The sequence below is a fragment of the Haliotis rufescens genome, unplaced genomic scaffold, assembly GCF_023055435.1.
Source record: "Haliotis rufescens isolate VD_foot unplaced genomic scaffold, xgHalRufe1.0.p SCAF_9, whole genome shotgun sequence".
NCBI lineage: Eukaryota > Metazoa > Mollusca > Gastropoda > Lepetellida > Haliotidae > Haliotis > Haliotis rufescens.
In genome coordinates, this window is record NW_025964383.1 from 18,357,057 (window position 1) to 18,384,992 (window position 27,936).

A 27,936-nucleotide genomic window follows, 5' to 3' on the forward strand; every position below is an offset into this window, starting at 1 on the left:
TTCACATGGGGTTTAGAGCGGAATATTTTATTAACATGTCCTCATGTTTGAAAAAAAGATGAAAAATACATTTTATCATTGAATTATTAATATCCTCGTACCAGATGAACATTTCATGGCATCCGGCGTACTACAGTGGCATAGAATACCACTCAACAGGCTCTTCATCCGGCATACCAAAAGGGAGTTGACACACTCAAGCATGTATGTGACTTAAGGACAGGTACAGTTTGCATTGGTTCCAGGAAATATGCATACATATCCTTAACATGGATCTCTTGATGACCTTATGTCTCCTATACTAAACCTTCTGACTAACATGCCCAGTCTCACCCCCAGTCTCACCCCCATCCCCCCACCCCTTCTTTACATGAGTACCTACCACAGGCACTTCTCTTGCTTTCTGACCCTTACCATTTCCTCCCATTCATTATCTGATTTAGTCAGCATCCTCATCGAAGAGGATGTCTACCCATCATGGACATCTTATCCTTCCCCTCCCATCCTGCTCTGCCTACAGACTCCGCCCTCTCCTTACAGCACAAGCCTGTCCCCCTCATAGTAGGTGGTGCCTGTTCCCCATAACACCAGATGCACCCACAGTCCCACCCCCTCCACTCTCTCCAGCATCAGACTCCGCCCTCTCCTTACAGCACAAGCCTGTCCTCCTCATGGTAGGTGGGTGCCTGTTCTCCGTACCCCCCAGTTGCACCCACAGCCACACCCCCTCCCCCAATGGCTCCACCCCCTCGCTCCAGGATGGTCTTCTTGCAGTCCATGAGTCTCTCCAGGTCCCTCCACATCTTCATCTGCCTCATGTTGGGGTCGTGGTTGTCGCGGACCATCTTCTGTTTCTCACGCAGACCCCGGCCAAGGTTCTCCTGCTCCTGGATCTTCTTTGAGTACAACTCCCTGAAAACAGAAACAAATACACTAGTCAACACAAATGCAACTAAATAACCCAGTAACTTGGCAACCCGTGAAGATCTGGGGTAGAATAGGTCTTCAGCAACCCATGCTTGCCGTAAAAGGTGACTATGCTTGTCGCAAGAGGCGACTAACAGGATCGGGTGGTAAGGCTCGCTGACTTGGTTGATGCATGTCATCGTATCCCAATTGCATGGATCGATGCTTATGATATCAATCACTGGATTGTCTGGTCCTGACTTGATTATTTCGACGTCTCATAGCTGGAATATTGCTGAGTGCGGCATTAAACAACAAACAAACAAACATTAACTTGGCCAAGCAAGTTAGTGATCTGACAGCAAGGATTTGGGTACAATGACTCATGGTAAGATCAGATAACCACATCTCGAGTGACAAAGTCATATAATACCAATGACCCTCCGTATATGACTGTAGATAAGCCATCTCATAGTTAAGCCAAGGTATTAACTTGACGCTTGAAATCAAAATGTTATGTCCGGTATATAAGCCGGACCACCAACCTAAAACTACATCAGCTAATCATTATCCATCATGGAAAATATCAACAAATCTGTACTGAATTATGCAGGTTAATCCTGTTGTTACAGTGTCTGGTAATAAAAATGTTCATTGTATATATCTGGACTTATGTTTGTAATCCATTTTATTAACTTTAATAAAAAATTCATTCCATAATGTCCAAAATTTCATTCAGTAATTTCGGCGAAATCCTGTGTCCCTACAAAACAACTTCCGTTTACCCCGTTCCATAAGGTCAGCTTTACCACACAGTGTGAGAGTGGAGTGGAGTGGAGTGGAGTGGAGTGGAGTGGAGCGGAGCGGAGCGAGTGAGTGAGTGAGTTAAGATTTAACGTCACATCGGCAGTATTTCAGCAATATGATGACAATATACCGTGACAGTACCAACTCACATTATTCACAGCAACCATGATTATATTACCGGTATTGATGCCTTGAAATGAACTTTAGTTGACAGAGAATGGATACATATGTTGGTTGGCAATATTCAGCAATATTCCAGCTATATGACGGCAGTCTGTAAATAATCGAGTCTCGACCAGACAATCCAGTGAATGATATCATGAGCATCGATCCACGCAACTGGGATATGATGACATGCATCAACCAAGTCAGCGAGCCTGACCACCCGATCCCGTTATTTGCCTCTTACGACAAGCATAGTCGCCTTTTACGGCAAGCATGGGTTGCTGAAGACCTATTCTACCCCGGATCTTCACAGGCCGAATACATATGTCCTAACTGTCCTAATTGTTGTAGTGTAGCATGCTTGCCCACCTCATAGTGCGTTTCTTCTCCTGTGGGTCGGAGGAGACATATGCCTTCATCTCCTCCTGCACCTTGGTCAGCTGGATGCTGAGGACGTTGATCATGGAGGAGAGGTAGTGGTAGCGCGACTCCTCGGCCTGACACTCCTCCTGATAGCCTCGAACCTCCTGGTCCAGCCTCGTCATGTTACTCTCCAACCCAGCAGATGTGCGGTCGTACGTCACCTTCTTCCCTTCATGTTCAGGCTGCAGTTGCTGTAGAGGGGAAAAAAGCGATCAGAGTGAGTGAGTGAGTATGGTTTAATGACTCTTTTACCAATATTCCAGCAATATCACGGCGGGGGATACAAGATAAGGGCTTCACACATTGTACCCATGTGGGGCATCGAACCCAGGGCTTCATGGTGACGAGTGAACACTTTAACCGCTAGGCTACCCCACCGCCCCAATCATAAATCAGCAATACACCCTTCCAGAAATTGGGTTGAACGACTTGTGGTTGGTTGGTTGGTCGGTTTGTTGTTTAACGCCGCACTCAACAATATTCCAGCTATATGACGGCGGTCTGTAAATGATCGAGTCCGGACCAGACACTCCAGTGATTAGTATCATGAGCATCCATCCACGCAATTGGGATCGATGACATGCATCAATCAAGTCAGAGAGCCTGACCACCCGATCCCGTTGGTCGCCTTTTACGACAAGCATAGTCGCCTTTTACGGCAAGCATGGGTTGCTGAAGACCTATTCTACACCAGAATCTTCACAGGGTTTAACGACTTGTGGAAAAGTATTTCTGTTGGCTTGATGAGGAGGAAGCCCAAAGTGATGCAGGTGCTGTTTATACAGGGCGAAACCTATGAGCATAGTGTGGAGCAGACAAACCAAGAATCATAACCACAACATATCTGAGATTAAATCCCACAATCTTCTGGCATGTCTAAGGGAAGCAACCCTGCACAGCAAATTCCTGAATGTCAGATGACTGGGGCACAGTTTCCAGTTTGAGTGAGTGAATTAGGTTTAACATAGCTTGGAGAAGTCAATACAACTGGTCAGTGAGTGAGTTTTGAAGGGTATATCACGGGGTGTCAGCTTAATGTGGGAGGAAAGCCCTGAAGTGATGCAGGTCTCAGACGTTTACCACTTCGGTGAAACCCACGAGCACGGGTATGGTGCTGACAGACATAGTACAATAATCAGGTAAACCTGGATTCGAACCCACTATCATAGGTTTCTGGCACGTCTACCACCTCTTTCAGAAGGTGAGGTAAGGTGGGGTTTAACATCGCGTCCAAGATTATTGCACTTATATAGCGACGTGCATGCACGTGTGTGTGTGTGTGCGCGCGTGTGTGGCTGCTTGTACTAGTCCAGACTGATGCCGATTTATTGTGCTAGCTCACTGAGATACCATGCCGCAGTTTAACATAAATACCCCAGTCAGACACAGAATACTGACTCCTAGCCGACCAGTCCTCGGTTTAGTCCCTTAATGCCGATCGCCAGACACGGTAACAACAAGTACCATCTTTAACGTCTTTTGGTATGACGCGGCCTGGGATCGCACCCAGGACCTTCCGCTCTCTGGGCGGACACCCTACCACTGGACCACAGAGGCAGTCCCCTTTCAGAAGGTACTCTGTAAGGAGGGCTTGCTATTTTGTCACACTAAGCAAAACTCAAAGGATGCCGGAATTGGGGGTTCACAGCATTACCAACATCCCAGGATTCAAAATAAATTTCTATATTTTCCACAGCCTGAAACTGCTAACCTGTATTCTCTCTCTCAGGGGCCTTGTTTCTCGCAGGACCGGAGCAAGTGTGTTCCTCTTCTCGGCTATAGCTGTGTGGAGCCTGCGAACCATGTCAGAGATGTCGTCCAGGGTGCGGCCCTTGAAGTCATCCACCTCACTCTTCATGGAGGACACCTTCTCCAGGTCCTCCTGTGTCTGGCGGTAGCCCTCCACGCCCCGCTTCCTCTCAACAGCAGACTGTACAAGACACACAGCAGGAATTAGTGAGTGAGTATGGTTTTACGCTGCTTTTAGCAATATTCACATCACCAGCAATATCACGGCGGGGGACACTAGAAATGTGCTTCACACATTGTACCCATGTCAGGAATCGAACCCGGGTCTTCGGTGTGACGAGCGAACGCTTTAACCGCTAGGCTACCCGACTGCCCTCCAGCAGGAATGAGTAAACTTTGTAAAAAATAAGCAAGTTCATAAAAATCCACACAAAACACATGTAAATGTTTTCTACTCCAAAAAAGTTTAAGAACACCCAATGCTTTCATACTATCAGCAATCTGTCATGCCACAATAGTAGTGAGTGAGTATGGTTTTACGCCGCTTTTAGCAATATTCCAGCAATATCACGGCGGGGGATACCAGAAATGGGCTTCACACATTGTACCCACGTCGGGAATCGAACCCGGGTTTTCGGCGTGACGAGCGAACGCTTTAACCACTAGGCTACCCAACCGCCCCTAGCCACAATAGTAATATAAAAGAACCGGTGTTCTTTAACTTCTTTTGAGTAGTATAATAGTATTGTCGACGTATTGTTTAATGATATTACAATGATAATGACAACACATTGTTGACCATGTTGACGTGTTGACCCACACAGCTGCAAGACCTGTTTTCCAATACGGAAAGCTTTGCTTCCTTACTCTAACTATTGTTAATAATAAAGAGATTATTATAGTTGTGTGTACTGATTTAAAAAACTTCATTTTCCTCGCTCTAGATTAGGAACTACATAAAATTCAGATACATGTTTCATAAAATCAGTACAATACATACACACTGACATAGACACAGGCTTCATTTAACACTTTAAATTTGTATCTTGTATAAAGCTTCACTCAGCAATATTCCAGCCACTCGATGATGAAGGCTTGTGAATTGAGTCTGGACCAGACAATCTGATGATTGACATCATGAACAGATCCACACATTTGGTTATGATGCTGACGAACCTAGAATCATCATCAGGGCGAACTGGGATTCAAACCCACAATCTAAGGTTTCTGGCATGTCTGATGGACACAACTCTGCAGAGCCACCCATGCCCCACATGGCCACCGCACTCCTTCACTATCGGGTTTCTGGACAATGTGTAAGTGTGCTTCCCTCACCAGCTGCGAGTTCATGTAGTCGTCCCTCTGTCTGAGGATCTCCTCGGTGCGAGACAGCACCCCCAACTCAGCTCGCAGCTCCGCCAGCTCCTGCCTCTTCTTCTTGTACACTGTGCTCTTCGACCGTAGCTTGTTCACGTATCTCTTGAACTAAACGCAAAACCAGGAATTAAAGAAATACCTCTTTTGATTATAAAATGCATCCTTGACCATCTCCCCAAGCGTCCCCAACTACTTACGTCTTCTCCCTTACGCACCTCTCCCCCCTCGGCATCCTTCACCATCTCCCCACCCAAACCCACCCCATCTCCTCCACTACTTACGTCCTCTCCCTTGAGCACCTCTCCCCCCTCGGCATCCTTCACCATCTCCCTCTTCTGGTCGACCTCCTGCATGGCATGGTTGTACTCCTCCCTCATGTCTCTCAGTCTCTCGGCCGCCGCCTCCTTCTTGTGGGCAATAATCCCTGCCTAGACACACAACATCACACCTTCAGAAACCAAAATACACTGCTGCCAACTCTCCCACAATACAACTAGTATTTTCTTACCATCGTCTGGTCACGACTCCAAAGTCCGACGATAAACTCACTTGATAATCGTATCTTTTAGTTTCAATTTCGACCACAGCAACTGATTATACGAGAGGAGTGTCTCAACTGGACAGATGCAAAATCATAAATTAACTTCATACAAGCCATAACAACATGGGCTCACTTTCGAAGAAGCCAGAGAAAGTGAGTGAGTGAGTTTGGTTTTACGCTGCTTTTAGCAATATTCCAGCAATATCACGGCGGGGGACACCAGAAATGGGCTTCACACATTGTACCCATGTCGGGATTCGAACACGGGTCATCGGCATGACGAGCGAACGCTTTAACCACAAGTCTACCCGACCGCCCCAGCCAGAGTAAGGTTAAATAACATGTGACCCTTTCATTACCAGTGTCTATGAACTTGCAACAAATAAGGGTTAAAGAGTCCTTGTCGTGACCCAGTGATTTCGAGGGTCCTAAGATTAAAATACTGTATCAGAAAACCGTATGGACACTACAATCATCTTTGATTTTGAGAACTACATTTATCCAAAAGTTATCTTAATCAACATTCTTACAGTTTTGCTCAGACTTTCATTATTTCTTGTTTTGCCATATTTTGCATGTATCCCACATACCATATTTGACGTAATAAGCGCTCAAGGCGCTCTCAAAGTTAGAAATAGGGGGCTCTTATTAGAATATTATTTTGTTGAAAAAAACAGAGTTGAAAGATCAATTTCGTGGTTTATGCTGACAGCCTGAAATGTTTATGTATGACAGATATATTTTTCTAGAATTTAATTGCCCATTATTAAGGATGCATATAACACACGAATGCGAATTGTACGCGAATAAATAAGTCTTGTGTACATTGATCAATCAGAAGGGGTGCTAATTGGGATTGTTCACTAGCCAATATATTAGCAAATACCGCCGTGGGCGCTTATTAGAGCAGGGCGCTTATTACGTCGAATAAGGTATTATTATTACAGCAACACCCTGCCATGGTTCCAGGTTTACCTGTTGCCGGAACAGTGACAGCTTGTCATCCGTGGGCTCGGTGCTCATCATGCGCTTCTCAGTCAGCTTGTTCACCTCGGAGTTCAGCTCAGTGATCTGTCAATGTATGCACAGGTCAGAACCATTCAGTTGTGTTTTTTGTTTGTTTAACGCCGCTCTCAGCAATATTCCAGCTATATGACGTCAGTCTGTAAATAATTGAGCCTGGACCAGACAATCCAGTGAGTGACATCATGAGGATCGATCAACACTTTTTGGATACGATGACATGCATCAACCAAGTCAGCGAGCCTGACCACCTGATCCTGTTAGTGGCCTCTTACGACAAGCATAGTCGCCTTATCCGTTCAGTAGTGAACACTACTTTGTACAGTTTTTTCAGTGGCATTCTTACGTTGAATAATAGATAATAAACATGTCAGAAATGTTCAACTTTAATTCCAACAGAGTTACAGAAATTAACACATTGAAAAGCTACATCAACACGAGGTCACCATTACCAATATTATGGTGTCAGTTTTAGAAATTATTTTTTTTCAAGAATAATCCAGAGGACTTACCTGGTCGTTGAGGTCATCGAGGTCAGACTGTCCCATAGCAGGCACGGCCACGACCTTCTGCAGGTCCTGTACCGCCTTCTTGCGGGCGGAGATGTCCTTGGGCAGTCTCTCCTTCACGATGTAGCCATTGGCCCTCGTCTCCTCCTCCAGGTGCTGCATCAGGGCTGTAACACAACAGTACCACTCGAGACTCCTCCAAAAGTTCCAAAACAGGAAAATAAATGTTGAGTCAGTGTATTTCATTGTTTGATCACATAATGTTTGTATGTTTGTTAATTTGTTGTTTAAATACGCACTCAACAATATTCCAGCTGTATGACGTCAGTCTGTAAATAACTGAGTCTGGACCAGACAATCAAGTGATTGACATCATAAGCATCGATCCACTGTCTGGAGTGTCTCTACTCCGGGGTACTAGACTATGTACTCACTGTCTGGGGTTGCTGTACTCCGGGGTACTAGACTATGGACCCACTGTCTGGAGTTGCTCTACTCCCGGGTACTAGACTATGGACCCACTGTATGGAGTTGCTCTACTCCGGGGTACTAGACTATGGACCCACTGTATGGAGTTGCTCTACTCCGGGGTACTAGACTATGGACCCACTGCCTGGAGTTGCTCTACTCCAGGGTACTAGACTATGGACCCACTGTATGGAGTTGCTCTACTCCGGGGTACTAGACTATGGACCCACTGTATGGAGTTGCTCTACTACGGTGTACTAGACTATGGACCCACTGTATGGAGTTGCTCTACTCCAGGGTACTAGACTATGGACCCACTGTCTGGGGTTGCTGTACTCCGGGGTACTAGACTATGGACCCACTGTATGGAGTTGCTCTACTCCAGGGTACTAGACTATGGACCCACTGTATGGAGTTGCTCTACTACGGTGTACTAGACTATGGACCCACTGTATGGAGTTGCTCTACTCCGGGGTACTAGACTATGGAGCCACTGTATGGAGTTGCTCTACTACGGTGTACTAGACTATGGACCCACTGTATGGAGTTGCTCTACTACGGTGTACTAGACTATGGACCCACTGTATGGAGTTGCTCTACTACGGTGTACTAGACTATGGACCCACTGTATGGAGTTGCTCTACTCCGGGGTACTATACTATGGAGCCACTGTATGGAGTTGCTCTACTACGGTGTACTAGACTATGGACCCACTGTATGGAGTTGCTCTACTACGGTGTACTAGACTATGGACCCACTGTATGGAGTTGCTCTACTACGGTGTACTAGACTATGGACCCACTGTATGGAGTTGCTCTACTACGGTGTACTAGACTATCGACTCACTGTCTGGGGTGGCTCCTACTCCGGCCTGTCGGACCTGCTGCAGCTGGGCCTGCATCCGTTTGATCCTCTGCTCCGAGTGCTGGATCTGGGGAGGTAAAGAGACTTACAATACTGAAATACAAGCTCCATTCCCATGCTCTTACCCTTGCGTATGTAGAATGTACATGAAATTATACAGGGAACACGATACACAATAATCAGTACATTTATTCCACTTCTTTAGGCCTACATTGCAATAAACATATCCAATTGAGAATAAGATACAGACAGTGACACAATCGTCTCAGCCCTCCGCAACACACTGTCCCACTCGCAACAATTACCCAATTACTAACTACCTCATACAATTACACCACAATCCCATTTATATACATACACAACACGGAATGTAGGGAATCCAAGAATACTAACAAACCATGAAAACCAGAAGAAACCAAACCAATAGGGGCTGAATGTAAAGGGAAAGAACTCTGTAATTACATAATGTGTAGGCCACTACAAAATATGGCCCAAACATTACTTTACACAAACTATTTTATTCCCTCGAGCTTATTTAGATTAATCAATACACATCAATCAACCATTATTTGCAAAATATCTGTCCAACAATATCTGAAAAAATGTCATCAACAAATGCCGCTTATCATTTTGTATACAAAAGTTTTTTGACAAGGTGATGACCATAAATGAAGACACTTGGGTAATGCTGAATAAATAAAAAAAATTATAACTTTTTATTTCTGTTGCATTTTTACACATGGGCTATACAATGTAATACATAGGCAGTAAACAAAAGTTGAGAACAGAATTATTGTGTGGGAAACAAAAGATGACAAGATGACCAAAATTTGTAGAATTTATCGATACTATTACTTATGAGAGCTGTGTATTTTGTAACCATGTAATATTTGTAAATTTCTTTTTTTAAAAACTGGAAGTTCGGTACCTTTTTTTAATATCTATATTTAAAAATTACGAATTTGCAAAGTAAGATAATTACATTTATAGAATCGTTGGGTCGCTGATCCAAGCAGAATGAATAAATATGTTGCAAGTGATTCTATGGTATCTGATCTGCTAACAAAGCAATTTGTCTTTCCGTTAATGTTTCCATAAACTGACACAAAATAAGACATGCCCACTATTGGACTTCTGTTCCCTGATTGGCTGATAATAGAATGGGACTATTGTTGTATTGTTGCCCTGAAAGATGTCACTGATTTCGTACTGTTGTCCACAGTTTTGTTGAAATATTGTTTTATAAGAATTGATTTCAATATGCTTTTGCGTTATTTAGTTATAAACATAAAACGGAGATTACACTATGTAAATATTGCACAGTCAGAGCATAACGTTTATTTTTTATACTTATCCTGCATTACATATTGCACATTGCCCTTACTACAGAAGTCCTAACTGGAAATGAATGACAATCTATCAGTGTCTTCAGTAACTTTTTTGCCCAACATGGATGCAAACTTGTTCAGGGAAAAGCTTTTAGAAATATGGATGCAGCAGTCCTTTGAAAATGGGGTCGGACTACCCTGGTGACAATGAGAACAAAAACTGACAGAGAGACTGATGAGGCATCAGGTGGCAGACAAGAAAGGAGGTGCACCCTACTATTGCACCCCAAGTAAGGGTGTGGTGTACATCTTCATCACTTACGTTCATCAGCTGCTCCTGTCTCTGGGCGGCGATCTTCTTCTCGCGGTCCCGCTCCAGACGCAGGTTCTTGGCCACATTCATCATCACCTGGGAGTTGGGGTGAGATTCCACCTGCACAGCAACAAGCGACACAAATGTACACTACATTCACACTTCAACAGGGCAGCCAGGAGGACATTTCTGTAGGCCAGGACCCAACACCCATACTTCAACATAGGCTTACCGCCAGCGTAGCAATAAGACGATCGTAACTCCCATACTTCAACACAGGCTTACCACCGTTGTAGCAATAAGACGATCGTAACTCCCATACTTCAACACAGGCTTACCACCGTCGTAGTAATAAGATGATCGTAACTCCCATACTTCAACATAGGCTTACCACTGTCGTAGCAATAAGACGATCGTAACTCCCATACTTCAACACAGGCTTACCACCGTCGTAGCAATAAGACGATCGTAACTCCCATACTTCAACACAGGCTTACCACCGTTGTAGCAATAAGACGATCGTAACTCCCATACTTCAACACAGGCTTACCACCGTCGTAGTAATAAGATGATCGTAACTCCCATACTTCAACATAGGCTTACCACTGTCGTAGCAATAAGACGATCGTAACTCCCATACTTCAACACAGGCTTACCACCGTCGTAGCAATAAGATGAAAGTAACTCCCATACTTTAACATAGGCTTACCACCGTCGTAGCAATAAGACGATCGTAACTCCCATACTTCAACATAGGCTTACCACCGTCGTAGCAACAAGATGAAAGTAACTCCCATACTTTAACATAGGCTTACCACCGTCGTAGTAATAAGATGATCGTAACTCCCATACTTCAACACAGGCTTACCACCGTCGTAGTAATAAGATGATCGTAACTCCCATACTTTATCATAGGCTTACCACCGTCGTAGTAATAAGATGATCGTAACTCCCATACTTCAACACAGGCTTACCACTGTCGTAGCAATAAGACGATCGTAACTCCCATACTTCAACCTAGGCTTACCACCAACGTAGCAATAAGATGAAAGTAACTCCCATACTTTAACATAGGCTTACGAACGTCACAGCAGTAAGAGGAACGTAACTCCCATATTTTCTTATAGGCTTATAAATATCATAGCACTGAGACGATCATAACTCCTTTACTTCAACATAGGCTTACGAACTTCAGAGCACAAAGATGATCATAAAACATAGGCTTACGATCGTCGTAGCACAAAGATGATCGTTACTCCCATACTTTAACATGGGCTTATGGCCGTCGCAGCACTAAGATGATCGTAACTCCCATACTTTAACATAGGCTTACGACCATCATACCACTCAGATCATTGGTATAACTCCCATATTTTAACATAGGCTTACGATCTTCGTAGCACAAGAGATGATCGTAACTGCCTCACTTTAACATGGGCTTTCGACCATCGTAGCACTAAGATGATAGTAACTCCTGGCTTACGACTGTCGCTGAACTAAGATGATCATAACTCCCATACTTTAACATAGGCTTACGACCATCGCTTTGTGCAACTGAGTTCTGTTCAATAAAGTCAATGAAATCAATAAACCAAGCAGATCCTGGCAGCTGAGGGAAGCAACTCAGGTTCACTGTCTGGACATACCTTGCGGCGCAGTCTCTCGATACGCTTGATGAGTTGTTCCTTCTCGTCCTCCATGTTGGCAATGTCCTTACGGATCTCCCCTGTGGTGTGTCCGGAGTTCCGCAGAGTCTCGGCCTGTTTGTGGAGGTCCTTGAACTGCTCCATCATCTCTTCATACTGGAGAAGGAGTGAGTGAGTGAGTAAGTGAGTGAGTGAGTGGTTGGATTGGTGAGTGAGTGAGTGAGTGAGTGAGTGAGTGAGTGAGTGAGAAAGTGAGTGAGTGAGTGAGTGAGTGAATGGATTGGTGAGTGAGTGAGTGAGTGAGTGAGTGAGTGGATGGATTGGTGAGTGAGTGAGTGAGTGGTTGGATTGGTGAGTGAGTGGGTGGGTGGGTTGGTGTTTGAGTGAGTGAGTGGATGGATTGGTGAGTGAGTGGATGGATTGGTGAGTGAGTGAGTCAGTGAGTGGATGGATTGGTGAGTGAGTGGATGGATTGGTGAGTGAGTGAGTCAGTGAGTGGATGGATTTGTGAGTGAGTGAGTGAGTGAGTGGGTGAGTGAGTGGGTGAGTGAGTGAGTGAGAAAGCTTTGTTAGATGATGATATTCACAATCATGAGCAACATGTGTGACAAACATCCAAAGTGATGCATCTCTTTTAGCTATTTACCATTTTGGTGAAACCTTTTGCAATTTTTGTTTGTTGTAATCAAGTCTGGACCAAACAATCCAGTGATTGATATTATGAGCAACGATATATGACGTCAGGGTACAATGACATGCAAACAAAGTCATTGAGACTGACCACCTGATCCATTTGGTTGCCTCTTTGACCAGCATGGGTTCCGGGCGCTCTATTCAAACCAGGAATCCCCACAGAACAATCGCGCAAGGTCAAGATTGCTGAACATGCATGCAGAGTGAGGGAGTAACTTACTGATGTCATGACATTATTGTCATTGGTCACTGACAAAATACTCCTTTGTTTGTTTGTTTTGTTTGTCTGTTGTGTAACGCCACACTCAGCAATATTCCAGCTATATGACGGGGGTCTGTAAATAATCGGGTCTGGACCAGACAATCCAGTGATTGACAACATGGGATAAGATAACATGCATCAACCTAGGCAGTGAACCTGACCACTCAAACCCGTTAGTCACCTCTTATGACAAGCATAGTAGACTTTTACAGTAATACACCTTGTCACACAGAAATGCTTCATATGAAGATTCATATTGAGAAATTCACTACATGTACAGGATTTTACGAGCTGAATCTATTCGGCTAGCTGACCATCAAAGTTGCTTGTTTCCATGACGACCTACCTGATTAAAGATGGAGACGATGTCCTCCTCAGTCATGATGGCCGCTGGCACCTCCACTTTCACCAGGTATTTGGCCAGGTAAGCTCTCTTCTGCAGGTCGATGACCCGGGGCAGCATCCATTCCAGAATGGGGTATATGATGGGCTTTTCCCCCTGGACCAAACCAGCTCTGAAGGCACTCCTAACGAGGGAAAACAATACCATCAGCAGGAGATCGAAACGATCATACAGTTCATATCCATCACATTCTTCCACCTACAAGTACCCTTGAAATCTGCTTGTTAGGTTTTGTTTGTTTGTTGTTTAACGCCGCACTCAGCAATAATCGAGTCTGGACCAGACAATCCAGTGATTAATATCATGAGCATTGATCCACGCAATTGGGATTGATGACATGCGATCCCGTTAGTCACCTTTTACGACAAGCATAGTCACCTTTTACAGCAAGAATGGGTTGTTAGGGAAACGTTATTTGATAATAATGGAAACAAATACACGAACACTAAATTACATGGCCTAATAATGATTAACAATTTTCTGACATAAAATTCTCTGATTTTCAAGTTCCCTTGAAAGATGTTTGTTAGGGTCAAAGTTTGTTATTGACAACAATAATTATAATTTTATACATTGTTCGTTATATACTTTTTAGCTCGTAAACGTCCACCATCTTGGATAAAACAAAACACAATACACATAACTGCAGCATTGACTTGTATTAGCAGTGATCACTTCATAGCATTCAACTGATACCCTTTCGTAGCATTCATTTAATAACACCAGAAATGGGCTTCACACATTGTACCCATGTCGGGAATCAAACCCGGGTCTTCGGCGTCACGAGCCAACACTTTAACCACTAGGCTACCCGACCGTGCCTGAAGAGATAATAGATAATAGAAGCTGTAGATAAATCTAGGTTGCCAGTCGTTGCCAGTCGTCGCCAATCGTAAATTTAAGTTGCACTGGCCGCCCAAATGGTCGCTCCTTAGAGGGCTGGACTATTTCATTAGCTTGACACAGGATGTGCGACCATAGAATTTGCCAGGTCGTCATTGGAGGCTCAAAGGAGGCAGAATGGTTGCCTAGGTCGTTCCAAGGTGGTACACATGAGGTTCAGACATCGCCATGGACACTGTGATTTTTTTAACATGTTCAAAACAGTCGCGCAAAGGTCGCCGAGGAGGTGTGTTTCTCAAAGGTGGCTCAAAAAAGGCAGAAGGGAGGCACAAGCATTGTTGTTGTTGCAGAATAAAGGCACAGTGGTCACCCAATGGTCGTCAGGTAATAGATGTGTTCTTCTGAAATATTTTCCCGTCAATCTGGGCGGCGCTTCTGCCTCCCTTGTGTCTCCTTTGGGCGACCAACAGCGTGCACTGACTGTGACAATCGGCAAACACCGTGCCTCCATTCAGCAACCATGGAAACCCTTGAGACACCATGGCAATGCTTCTGCCTCTTTTTCTGCCTCCTTTGAGCTACCTGTAGTGCCTCCTCAGCCTGCCCATAAATAGAGGGCTTGTACCTGCAGTGTTTCATTGTGGTTGCAGACACTGAACAACTCGAGCAGTTACTACTGAACTACTGCTGGAGCAGTCACATAGATACATGATTTTCTGGGTTTAGGCAACCATTGAGCGTCCAGGCCAGTTTTTGATCGCAACACTGTGTAAAGAGGCCTTTAGCCAGGGATTGTAAAAATCAGGAGGGACCGGTTGTTATCTCCACACATCTAGTTCTTTTAGTTCTTTTACACAAAAAAAAAACTAGTTCGAAATGGGCCGCGAACTAGCAAGATTGGACCAATGGTGTCTACCCCTGAAAAAGCCACCCTTGTTAGTAAATATATAACAGCCAATGCCATATAGAGTAGTAGTGGGACGATACACCGATGCATTAGTGGATCGTGAAGAACTAGTCCGAAATGAGCTGCAAACTCGCAAGATTGGACCAGAGGTGTCTACCCCTGAAAAAGCCACCCTTGTTAGTAAATATATAACAGCCAATGCCATATAGAGTAGTAGTGGGACGATACACCGATGCATTATATTAAGTGGATCGCGAATTTGTACTTCTCAATACAAATATCATTCACAATCGCACACTAAGTAAAAAGTATCGATTCTTAACTTAATGTATACTTAAATAAATGTTACACCAAACACTATTTTCTTGAGAAAATGGTAATATTTTTATCAATTGTGCCATACTGGGCACTACAAACTGTAAATCGTTAGTGTGTCAGGTATTTGGCCATCCTGTCTTTGAAAAATATGGCTTACACACCACAGAGAAGAGACATGCAAGTATCATGTCGATGATACGTATCAGATTGTGAGCAAGGTCTCGTGATACGTATCTGATCGCACAGTTGGTGTATCGTCCCAGCCCTAAGATATACAGTAGGTAAAGCAGACAGTTGTAACTTGTAGCAGCAGGGTAGATGAATGTTCTACAGTGTTCTACACTATAGAACAATGGGCTCGACAGATCTAAGCAAAGACAAAAGGACTTACGGATCACTGAAAATCAAAACATACAGCGTTAGTATGCAACCAAATTGAATGAAAGAACGAACATGGCCACGATGTGGAAATGATCAACTAATGCATAGTTATATGAAGCGTAATGACAAAACAATTCTGTATCAGTTTGAAATTGTTTTACCATACGGAATGGTTCATAAATTGGAACTTTAGAAGTGTAACAATGACTAACGATACAATGGGGTCGCGATACAATATGTATCCCGATTCAGCACTTTTATTTAAGATGATATTTTTTTTTTGCAGGTGAATCACAACCCTGAATCATTTGTTTATAAATTTCAGATATTGAAGATGGGATATTGTAGGGCAGAAACTGATTGTTGCAAGTTTCAGTTATTATTTACATGTTTTTACACCAATATGTAATGAAACGTAATGTTTTGTTTGTGTGTTTGTTGCTTAAACCTGCACTCAGCTATATTCCATCTATATGCTGCGGTCAGTAAATAATCGAGTCTGAACCAGACAATCCAGTGATTGACATCATGAGCATCGATCTACGCAATTGGGATACGATGATATGCATAAACCAAGTCATCAAGCCTGACCACCCGATCCCACTAGTCGCCTCCTACGACCAGCATAGTCATCTCTTACCGCGAGCATGGGTCGCTGAAGACCTATGATGTTGGTTGGTTGGTTTGTTGTTTAACGCCGCACTCAGCAATATTCCAGCTATTTGATGGCGGTCTGTAAATAATCGAGTCTGGACCAGATAATCCAGTGATTGATATCATGATCATCGATCCACACAATTGGGATCGATGAGATGCATCAACCAAGTCAGCGAGCCTGACCACCCGATCCCTTTAGTCGCCTTTTACGACAAGCATAGTCACCTTTTACAGCAAGCATGGGTTGCTGAAGACCTATTCTACCCCGGAATCTTCACGGGTCACCTATGATGTGAAGTAATGTAATGTAATGTAATGTAATGTAATACAGGGGTTGAAAATCAATGTATTGTACCAGTTGTATTGAGGACGTTGTATCGCTGTATCGTTACACCACTATTAAAATTTATGAATATTCTGACAAAAACCATTTGAAGTCCACTATTCAATTATCAATACTTCCATGAACAGTTGACATCAATAAAGGATTTGAAAAGTTTGTTTTTGCCATCATTTTTTAAGCAATTACCCAACTTAACCTACACTAGATCACAGCTCCAGATAACTTAAACATCCAAATAGTAGAACAACACCATTATTTACCCAGTGTATTCTTTTCAACTTGGGTATTAGTATTTCTTTACAGACTTTCATTTACTGATTGAATGCATGCATCACACATGCATAAACCCTACTGCAGTGAATAATGCATAAAACAGGCCCTATGTCTTGTTTATTGTTGATCAAACGTGCATATAACTGTCAAAAGTTAATGCGACACGTTAGACATTTGGGGCAGCACACAAAGAGGTGCATAGAGGGTATTTCATGTGTAAAGTGAAATATCATGTTTCTCTTATCGACTGACGGGTGTAGCCACGAGTGAAAATATCTCCTTTTCCCCCCGTCATGAGATGAGAGAAACATGATATTTGACGAGACATATAGACATGTCTCCTTGAAAATTAAATTATTTCATTACTAATTTAAACGCTTGAAACCTAAATTCTCTCTATCTAACACACAGTGGCGGTTCACCACGCCTTGTATTTGCGACTTAAAAAGTAGTTTTGTGTTTGCAAAATCTTAAAAAATACAAACAAAAATATCCAAAAATATTTAGGGTCACTGAAATTCTTTATCATACATTTAAATATGATTATATATACAAATTCAACTTTGAGCAATAATATTCTTGAAAACTTGGCGATGTCTGTTGTAAGCTAAAGAATACACGCTGGTCAAGTAACAAAAATTGAATTGAACAGTCTCGATTGACGAGTCAAATGAGAAATTTACAGTTCATAACGAAACATTTTCGAGAGAATAACAAACATGAATGATGAAGCGAAATTAACTCCATAAATGACCATTTGCCATTATTTGCCTTGTCAATGTGGAACTAACGTAAAAAGGACATCAACAGTTTGTGAACAGGCCAGTCAATTATGATAAAGGGAGAGAATTTAAGGGGAGGTAACTCTTGTATGATAATAGTTCCGTCAAGGTTTTATCTTCACTGCAGTGAAATATCAAGTGTTATGTTCACTGCAATGAAAATATCACTTTCCTCAACTTCAGAAAACTCAGACTTTCACACTGAAGTATATATAATAAATATTACAAGTCACCTCTCAAAACTATCAATAATATGTATGAATGATGCGAATAAATACTCAATGGCAAAAACGGATATCTGGAGCCCGTCTAGATCTATGAGTGGCAGTTAGTTGAATCTATAACTTGTGACAAGAGAGTATGGATGATCAACTCATTTGATATGGATTCAATAAATGACACGTTTAACTTTCTAGCGCCTCACAGGCAACATAGGTTATATACTCCCCAGGGAGCTGAGGTCAAAGTCGAGTGCACATTGATCCATTAACAGAGGTAATAATGTAGCACTTTGAACATGGGATTTGGCACATTATAAATTTGCACATCACCATCATCATCATCATGCACATCATCATCATCATCATTAGAATCAATGCCAAAAAATTGCTACAATGGTAACAAAAAGTTGATCGTCCATACTATCGTGTCACTTTAATTAGCTGCCTCATAATGAAACTGACTACAATGGACTATGCACTGTCTACAACTGGCATTTTCAAATATGGAGTGAGTGAGTGAGTATTCCCCGCTTTTAGAAATATTCCAGCAATATCATAGCGGGGAACACTAGAAATTGGCTTCACACATTGTACCCATATGCGGAATCGAACCCTGGCTTTCAGTGTGATGAGTAGAGGTGTAACGATACAGGAGGGTCGCGATACGATACGTATCGCGGTACAGGGGTCGCGATACGATACGTTTCACGATGCAGTGTTTACTGGTACAAGCTAAGCCAAGTTGATGTCTTTCTGCTCTCTAAAAGATGTGACAAGTACAGTTGAAGAAGATATAAGGTGTTTATTTACTGTTATAGCAAATTGTCAGCAATACAGTATGTTTTACTGAAACAACAAACTGGCTTTGAAACTGTTAAACGTATTTCATGTCTAAAAGTACCCCCCCTAGCGGGTTCAATATTTTGGGAAAAAAGAAATTTGAATATTATGCGCAGAAAAAAATTACACCGTACCCTTTCAGCGAAGTCCGGCAAATGAACGGGTGATGAGAAACTTCGTCAGTACAAATTCGAAATTTGAGATAAAAAAGCACCAGACATGTTGATTTACCGTTTAAATTGTATTTTTTGTTCAGCTAGGCATTGTTTTATATCCAGGGATTAAGATTACCTTGTGTATTTTCTTATAAACTAAGCCGGACACAGCAATCAGCTGTACACACGTTTTCTTGGAATCTACCGGTGATTCGGTCAAGATACACCCAATGATATAACCTTACAGGATTTTAATGCAAGGTTCGGCAAAAGTTGTATCTGAAACTATTTTTTTATCAGGAATGATATTTTCCAATATCTTGTTAATTTAGATGCAGCTTTTACTAAACATATTTAAAATAATAATAACCCTAAGAGAAGCAGCTAATTGCTATTGCCGGGTATTATTTTTTACATGGAACCAGTCTGACCAGTCACCGTCTCAAGGCTCCCATGCACGTGATTGCGAGAATTACGTGTTGACATAGAATCGTCCAACAACAAAAAATATGACTTTTAACGAATGATATATGTATCCATTCTCTGTCAACTAAAGTTCGTTTCAAGGCGTCAATAGTGGTAATCTGACCGTGGTTGCTGTTAATAACGGTGAGTTGTGCCATCTTCCGATCGCTTCACACACGATTTCGCCGAAATTAATTAAAACAATATTAAAAGGAATTTTGAATAAAATTAATGAAATAAGTTACAAACATAAGCCCGGATATACAAAGAACACTTTTTGTAGCCAGACAGTGTAATTACATGAATAATTTGCGAACTTCAGCATGGATTTGTTGACATGGTATTTCCGGTGTTACGTGCTCACGGTAATGTCTTTCCATGGGGGAAAAAACCTCAAAACTCATTAATTCGTGTGTAATGCACACCTCCTTCTTATACACAGCTGTGTTTTTTGGAAAAAAAGTGTGCACTATACTCAAGAAAATACGGTAAGTAAAACTGTGTTATGAAAATATCGTATGTATCGCGATACATGCATGCTTTCCAAATCGATGCATCGTATCGTGGGCTGTGCATCGGGATACAATACTGTACATGCTGTATCGCCGTATCGTTACATCACTAGTGATGAGTGAACGCTTTAACCACTAGGCTACCCCACCGTCCCTTCCAATATGGGGAAACGAACAACACAACATATATAATTGTACTAAACAATTTAGGTGACCTCCGCAGATATTTGCCTGTCTCTTCATTAACCTCTAATTTATTTGGCCAGTCAAATTTAGTTACTTGATCAAATTCATCTTACCTTAACATGTTAATCATGCTTTTTTTATTGTTATAGATGATTTTTTTAAACATCCCAATCAGGACTCGATTTAGCTTCATAAAACATGCACTAGTGGAAGCTATTATTGAAAAATGCATCCTAATATTAATGTCTACATAAAACAATATACATATTTGTCTAACCCTTACTTGTCCACGCGTCAATCTTTGAACACATTCAGTACCTCTAAGCTATATTTACCATACTATATAACTCATCGTGGTGTTGTGTGTAATTCAGGACACATGACACAGTCATCAGAGATCTGACAATATACTTATTTAGATGTGCATTTACGTTTAAACTTTGATAAATTTATTAGACCAGGGTGGAACTTGGTTTTGTCTTGTGCAACTAGCTTTTCATGTCAACATGCTTGTTAAATCAAGTTCCTTAAATCAAGCACATATATATAAAGCACAGTAAAGTACTATCTCTCACGCACCATATAGTAAAAATTAAATAAGTGGAGTAAAATTCAACACAGTTTTAATTGCAGCGTTAGAAATTGGCACTAGTCCTGTAGTCCTTGCCAAACTGCCCAGTATTTAAGGTATCATAAGAACTAGCAGAAATTTGACATTTCTAATGGTTTTGCTATATGTTATTAATTATCAGGACTAGTGGACAAAAAATGTTAGTTTCTACAGCTGAATGGCTAGCGCTTTCAACTAGTACCTCCAACAGGCTAGGCTGTACAATACAACAGTCTGCAACTGTATTACATTCTCATACAGCTAGTGTGAGTTTTCTGAACACCGCTTTTAGCAATATTTTAGCAATATCCCCAGAAGTGAGTGAGTAGGCTTTAACGCCGCTTTTAACACTATTCCAGTTATATCGTGGCGTGTCAGCTAAATGTGGGAGGAAAGCCCGAAGTGATGCCGGTATCAGACGTTTACCACTTCGGTGAAACCTACGAGCACGGGTATGGTGCTGACAAACCTAGAAACATAATCGGGGCTAAACCGGGATTCGAACCCACAATCATAGGTTTCTGGCCTGTCCAAGGGACGCAACTCTGCACAGCGAATCGCGGCGCCTAAGACGACTGGGCCACCTGTGCCCCCAATATCACCAGAAATAGGCTTCCCACATTGTACCCTTGTGGAGAGTCAAACCCGGGCCTTTGGTTCACAATTCAACACTTAAACACTAGGCTACCCCACTGCCCCTCCTACAGCAAGAGGCACACCAATCATTTACAACACATCTCAAAGAATAATTCCAATAAATACCAAAGGATGGAAAAACAAATTTTAACTTAAGAACAAAAAATCAAACAGTGAACAAATATTCCTGATCTGAACAATTCTCACGCCTAGAATGAAACACGACAACCGTGTCTGGAACATGTCAAATCAATGAACAGCAACATTAACATGAAAGCTTAACCTTCCACTCTGCATGTCTTCATTCCTGGGAGAACTGAACAGAAAACAATTATTGTGGCTACTATTCCAGTTTGTCCTAACTAGATGATAAAGGTGTTTACATAGGATTCCAAACTAAGTGCCATTGGTAGGCATACTAGAGAAAACCTATTTATTTTTTCAAAATTGGGATTTATTTATTAAAGTTCTTATTTTCTTAAATTAGGACGTATTTTAACATTGCATTCAATGCAAAAGTGTAGTTCCAAGCAGTGAACCCTGTTTGATCGTCTGGTCCTGTTGGCAGTGGGACAAGTCAGCTTCCCAATAACATTGGCTACATCTTCCTGAGGCAAGGGAGTTAATTGACTATAAAAATCCTGTTTCCACCCTGGCCGAACTAGGCTGAAATTATGGAGTTATACCTTGCTGGATTAACGAGTCTATGCATAGTCCAATCAAAATCACGTAACGAAATTGACATCCCGTTCGTAAGCTGCCATGAAGATTTTGGTTGACTGCAAGATTTGCAAAGCAGGTGGACGTCAATTAAGCGTCAACATATACTTTCCAAATCTTTTCATGTTTTTAATGAAGGTGCTTGTGATTTGATGCACTTCGCGAAGTAAGACCTGTTTTATTACAACAAAGATCGCCACTGGTGGTACTATGATCGAGGCAGTAAATCCCATCCAAGTTCATCAAAGGTGGGAACTGGACTTTTACAGTAGGTTAACTCCCTTGCCTTGGGAAAATGCATTGGTTATCACAGTTTATAGTTATAACTACTTGGGTTGGGAACTGTTACTGACATTGGCTGCAGACTTAGGGCCTCTGAGCATCTCTAAAGGTCGAGATAAACCCCCGTATTGCAGATGACTGATTGATTGGTCTGTGACTTTAGCCACTAGTCTCTGAGTCTAGCAACACACCGTTGGAGCAAGTTTGTTTGTTTGTTGTTTAACACCGCACTCAGCAATATTCCAGCTATATGACAGTGGTCTGTAAATAATCGAGTCTGGACCAGAGAATCCAGTGATTGACATCATGAGCATCGATCTACTCAATTGGGATACGATGACATGCATCAACCAAGTCAGCGAGCCTGACCACCTGATCCCGTTAGTCGCCTCTTACGACAAGCATGGGTTTCTGAAGACCTATTCTTTACCCAGAGTTGGAGCAAGTAACCTTATTATTATCCACTCTGCACACCATCCACAATATGACAGTCTGGTCAACTTTTTAAAACAGTACCATGGTTACTGGTCGCTTACAAATCAAAGTAACTCGGAACTAATCCTGTGTAAAAACATGGATCATAAACCTATTTTATTTGCATTTACTTAGTGAAAATTGGGGGACAAGACACTCTGTCAGAATCATTTAAGCAGTGGGTCCTTTTCAACCTGACATTGTGCAGTCTTTAGCCACAGTGTCAGCACCATACCAGTGCTCGTGGGTTTCACCAAAGTGGTAAACGTCAGAGACCTGCATCACTTCAGGTTTTCCTCCCACATTAAGCTGACATGCCGTGATATAACTGGAATACTGTTAAAAGCGGCGTTAAACCCAACTCACTCACTCACTCACTTTTGGAATTTTGATTGAAATTTGCTGCAGACTTGATGCGAAATATTGGCCACTGAGCACTGAGATCTGTATGGGTTAACGATTGAACGCAGTTTTACCCTTTTAGCAATATTCCCATCACAACATGAAACAAATGATTATAAAGTGGTTGTTTATGTGACAATGTCTGTTGTGGCGTCAATATCTAGTGTAAATTTCTTATAGGTATATTGAACAAAATACAACATAAACTTGGTTTAAAATATTGTGATGAATCTGGCAAAATCTGGAAAATTCCGCTGATAATCATCCTTATTTATGACAAATTTCTACTGAAAGTGAAGCTGAAATTGTTTGAGTGAGATTCTGATATATAATTATAAAAAGCAAGTGACAAAAGTAGACTCACAAGTTGCCGATTTCTGTTGGTGGCTTGTACTTGAGCACCCTGAGGAGCTGGAACACCCTAATGGCGGTCTGATCGGGACTCTCCTCTCGGATGTCAATCTTGTGCTGAAAAATGTTACATTCTGAGGGTAGAGACCAGGACAGCTGAACTTTCATTCTGAGTTTCAAAGACTGTAAAATAAGTAACAGTGACCAGGGTATCACGTAGCCTATCCATGAAGATCAGGGGTGGAATAGGTCCTCAGCAACCCATGCTTGCCGTAAAAGGAGACAATGCTTGCCATAAAAGGTGACGATCGGGATCGGGTGGTCAGGCTCGCTGACTTGGTTGATGCATGTCATCGTATCCCAATTGCGTGGATCGATGCTCATGATGTCAATCACTGGATTGTCTTGTCCAGACTCGATTATTTACAGACTGCCATCATATAGCTGGAATATTGCTGAGAGTGGCGTCAAACAACAAATACAAACAAAACAAACCTAGCCTATGAAGGTTGGTCATCATGACTCATTGTTCTTTGAGAGTCAGGAACACAATTGAGAGAGTAATGCATGACATTTAATCTGCAGCATATTTATATCACAATATAACTTGAAGCAAGATATTACCTCAGCCTTGAAGAGCTTAAAAACTTAAGTCAATATCACGAACATTCTTTAGTGAACAATTAGTGAGTGAGTGAGTGAGTTGGTTTTAATGCCACTTTTAACAGTATTCCAATTATATCGTGGCGTGTCAGCTTAATGTGAGAGGAAAGCCAGAAGTGATGCAGGTCTTAGACGTTTACCAGTTCGGTGAAACCCACGAGCACTGGTATGGTGCTGACAAACCTAGAAACATAATCAGGGCGAAACGGGATTCAAACCCACAATCATCGGTTTCTGGCGTGACCAAGGGACGCAACTCTGCACAGCGAATCACGGCGCCTTAGACGACTGGGCAGCTCATGCCCCCTTTGAGAACAATTATGTAATTTCTGTTACCATAGTTACAGTCTCTTGGGCGTTTTTGTCGTCCTGGAAAAGTGCTCACTTATAACATTATGCTGTGTCAAATACAATCATAATAGTCCATAAAAACTTATTATTAGGATTTTTGGGGATGTTTTGCGAGTCCAGACTGCACTTGGAGATGATTGCCATTTCAATGATATTCCACATTGTCATTTATTGAGCCACACATTTTCAAATTCATTTAAAGTTTGAATAAGCACCTGTACAGATTTCCATAATTTATAAAAAGAGATGATATCACATAACTCAGTACATATCAGATATGACATAACTCAGTAAAATTATGATATGATATCACTAGCACTCACCTTAGGGTCAATGAGGGCGAGGATATCATTGAGGACCTGTAGGAGCTGCAATGGCTCCAGGGAATCGAAGGATATCAAGTTGAAGTTCTTGTTGAATGGCTCCTTGGCCAACTCCTGCACAATGCACTTCAACTGCTCACTCATGGCTGCTGTCTAGTCTCCCACTGGGAAGAAATGAAGACTTTTGAAACAGGTCATCATAATACAAGGAAATTCCAAGATGAAATGGCCAAAAGTATATTTGAAAAAAACAATGAAAAAAACAACAATAAACATTTGTGACTCATGTGAGTAGTGAATTAATTCATGGTTACTTAATCAAGATCATTAAGAGGGCAAATTTCATTAAAGATTAATCTGTCTACTCTTTGTTTGTTTGTAGTTTAATGCCGCACTCAGCAATATTCCAGCTATTTTCTTAATTCCGACGAACAATCCACTGAAAACACTAATGCTGCTTAGCAAACACTAAAGAATTTGCGTTTAACTTTGTCATGGTAGAAGGGAGATATACAGTCAAGTCTCGTTAATCCGACACTCGTTAATCCGACACTCGGCTTTATCCGACACAAATGATGGGAACCGATTGATTCAGTGCTATTTAGTCCCGTTAATCCGACATTCTCGCACTCCGACTCCGACACACCTAATTTGCAACGAATTACCGAAATCACTCATTAATCAGTCTCGTTAATCCGACACAGTGATCAGCGTACTCCGTGGTCATCTGCCCGCGAGTACAAAGCCAGTGTTTTGACATGCACTGGCTGCAGAGATTAACTTAACAATTAACAGGAAAAGCTATTCAAACCTGTATGTACAAAGCTATACAAATGTAGTTTACAAATTGAAGCCAGATTAATGTGCATGAAGCCAGTTTTAAATACGACTCACCATGGTTAGAAACAGAAAACACTGACAGACTATTTTAAGTAGATGAAGCAAGTTGTTAAGACAGTAGCACTTGCATTTACACGAGGAAACGTGTGTCGTTGATGTGATAAATTCAGTGAGTAATGTTTCTATTGTTATGTATAAATGGGAAATTTTTTATTATTTTTGCACTGTCATTAATTATAAATTAAGGAATGAATGAATAAACAACTTAACAATATTAATATTTTGTTTCTAATGATTTTATTACAAGGTACACACGGTTATTATCTATCGTGAAGACGTCCGATTTTCGATCACAAATCAATTTATTTCGTTAATCCGACATACTCGTTAATCCGACACAATCATGTGCAACCAACGATGTCGGATTAACGAGACTTGACTGTACTTGATATATATATATATATACTGTGATTCCAATGTACATGGTGTTGAGCTTGGTTACCTGCCGATTTAACTCACGCTGCATGTATTGTGAACTAATTGTGCATAGCTTTGTAGGTTGTTTTAAGAATCATATTTTCTCAAACCAGTCTGTTGACATCCCTGACGCATAATATGTGTGTTTTCTTAACTCATATAGTGGCAAGGAGCTTCTCAAGTTCATATAGGAGTCAGTTTTGGTTATCATATTAGGAAACAATTGTCTCAAGTCTAAAGAAAACGAGCAGAAAAAAAACTGTTAATAAAATGTAGCGGGGAGCTTATCAAGTGTTTTTCAAATGATTCATACATGCATTGTCAGATTTGGTTATCACATTAGATAACACTTGTCTCTGTTCTAACAACATGAGCAGAAAGAATGAGTGGTGATTGTTAGCATGGTTAGGGCTGCAACAAATACACTGTGGGGCGAATATGATTCATATCACAAATATAGGGTAATGAATATGAATATTAATTCACAAATACAATAACAAGTCACTGAGTCAGCAGTTGATGTATTATTTATTAAATTCAGTGAAACAATAACAAAATACATTATTTGACATGGTTTGTCAATTATTAATATACATTTACTGATTCCCTCTCTTCTCAGAGAACTGAATATACATGTAATTTGATTATGGTTTCAAAAAAATCAAAGTTAGTAGTTCAGTAAACAGTAAACTTTAATTTTTGAATATTTAAAAAAAAAATGTAGAAAAAAGGGGTGACAAATGGTCTCTGGACGCAGGACAGTAAATATTTTGATCAGTGAATTGTATGAATGGTAGAACCACAAACAGATAATCAGGATATTCTATCATATGGTATTTTTATCAATGATGAATGGGCCATGTTCGCTAACTTTGATCCGTTTTTTGACAGCAACATGATTTGTCCCATAATCTATATCTACCCAAGTGTCAAACATTACTTGAGTGTCAGTGCAGTGATACGGGACAAAGAACTATTAACTGAAATCAAACGCTCGTGGGTTCTAACTTTCCTGAGAATTGAAATGCTATGACATAGTCTTGCCATGTAGGCTGCAGTCTTGCCGTTTTCCTGCTCCTAACGCATCAGAACTTTTGACTCAAGTTGGTAACCAATGTAAACTGTAAGAAATTAATGTGTATCCATGTTACAAAGTCTTCTTGACAATAAGTAATCAATCCACTGACAAAATCATTTGATGACACATTCACTAACTAGGAACACTCCATGTACACCACACATGTTATCCAGAAACAAAACAAGTCAAAGCACCTGAAAAGATTCCGTTCTTGTCCAGTGTTTTTCTATCTCGAGCAGACAAGAATGCAGCCTCGTTTTCACATGGAAAGTACATCCGGTAAATCTAGAACCAAAATGTTTTGTAATTGCATCATTTCTACAATAAATATCAAACACGTTACTATTTATAAAGGTTTAATATTACATT

The 27,936-nt window shown here is 41.4% G+C and overlaps 1 protein-coding gene across 3 annotated transcripts; it reads right to left on the reverse strand.

Annotated features, from left to right (window-relative positions):
• Positions 1-359: 359 nt before the first annotated feature.
• On the reverse strand, positions 360-27,860 carry LOC124145955 (intraflagellar transport protein 81 homolog). Of its 3 annotated transcripts, none has more exons than XM_048390468.1 (15): positions 27,762-27,860; positions 25,173-25,336; positions 23,849-23,952; positions 15,937-15,942; positions 13,421-13,601; positions 12,120-12,275; positions 10,483-10,593; positions 8,815-8,899; positions 7,504-7,667; positions 6,944-7,039; positions 5,709-5,855; positions 5,386-5,535; positions 4,013-4,231; positions 2,248-2,492; positions 360-912 (listed from the first exon to the last, which is right to left on the reverse strand). In XM_048390468.1, the coding sequence occupies exons 2-15, from the start codon at positions 25,314-25,316 to the stop codon at positions 648-650; spliced, it is 2,073 nt and encodes a 690-aa protein (XP_048246425.1). In that variant the 5' UTR covers positions 25,317-25,336; positions 27,762-27,860; the 3' UTR covers positions 360-647. The 3 variants fall into 3 exon arrangements, with proteins under 3 accessions (XP_048246425.1, XP_048246424.1, XP_048246426.1); XM_048390467.1 differs by lacking the exon at positions 15,937-15,942 and adding an exon at positions 21,890-21,922; XM_048390469.1 differs by lacking the exon at positions 15,937-15,942.
• Between the last annotated feature and the right edge of the window lie 76 nt (positions 27,861-27,936).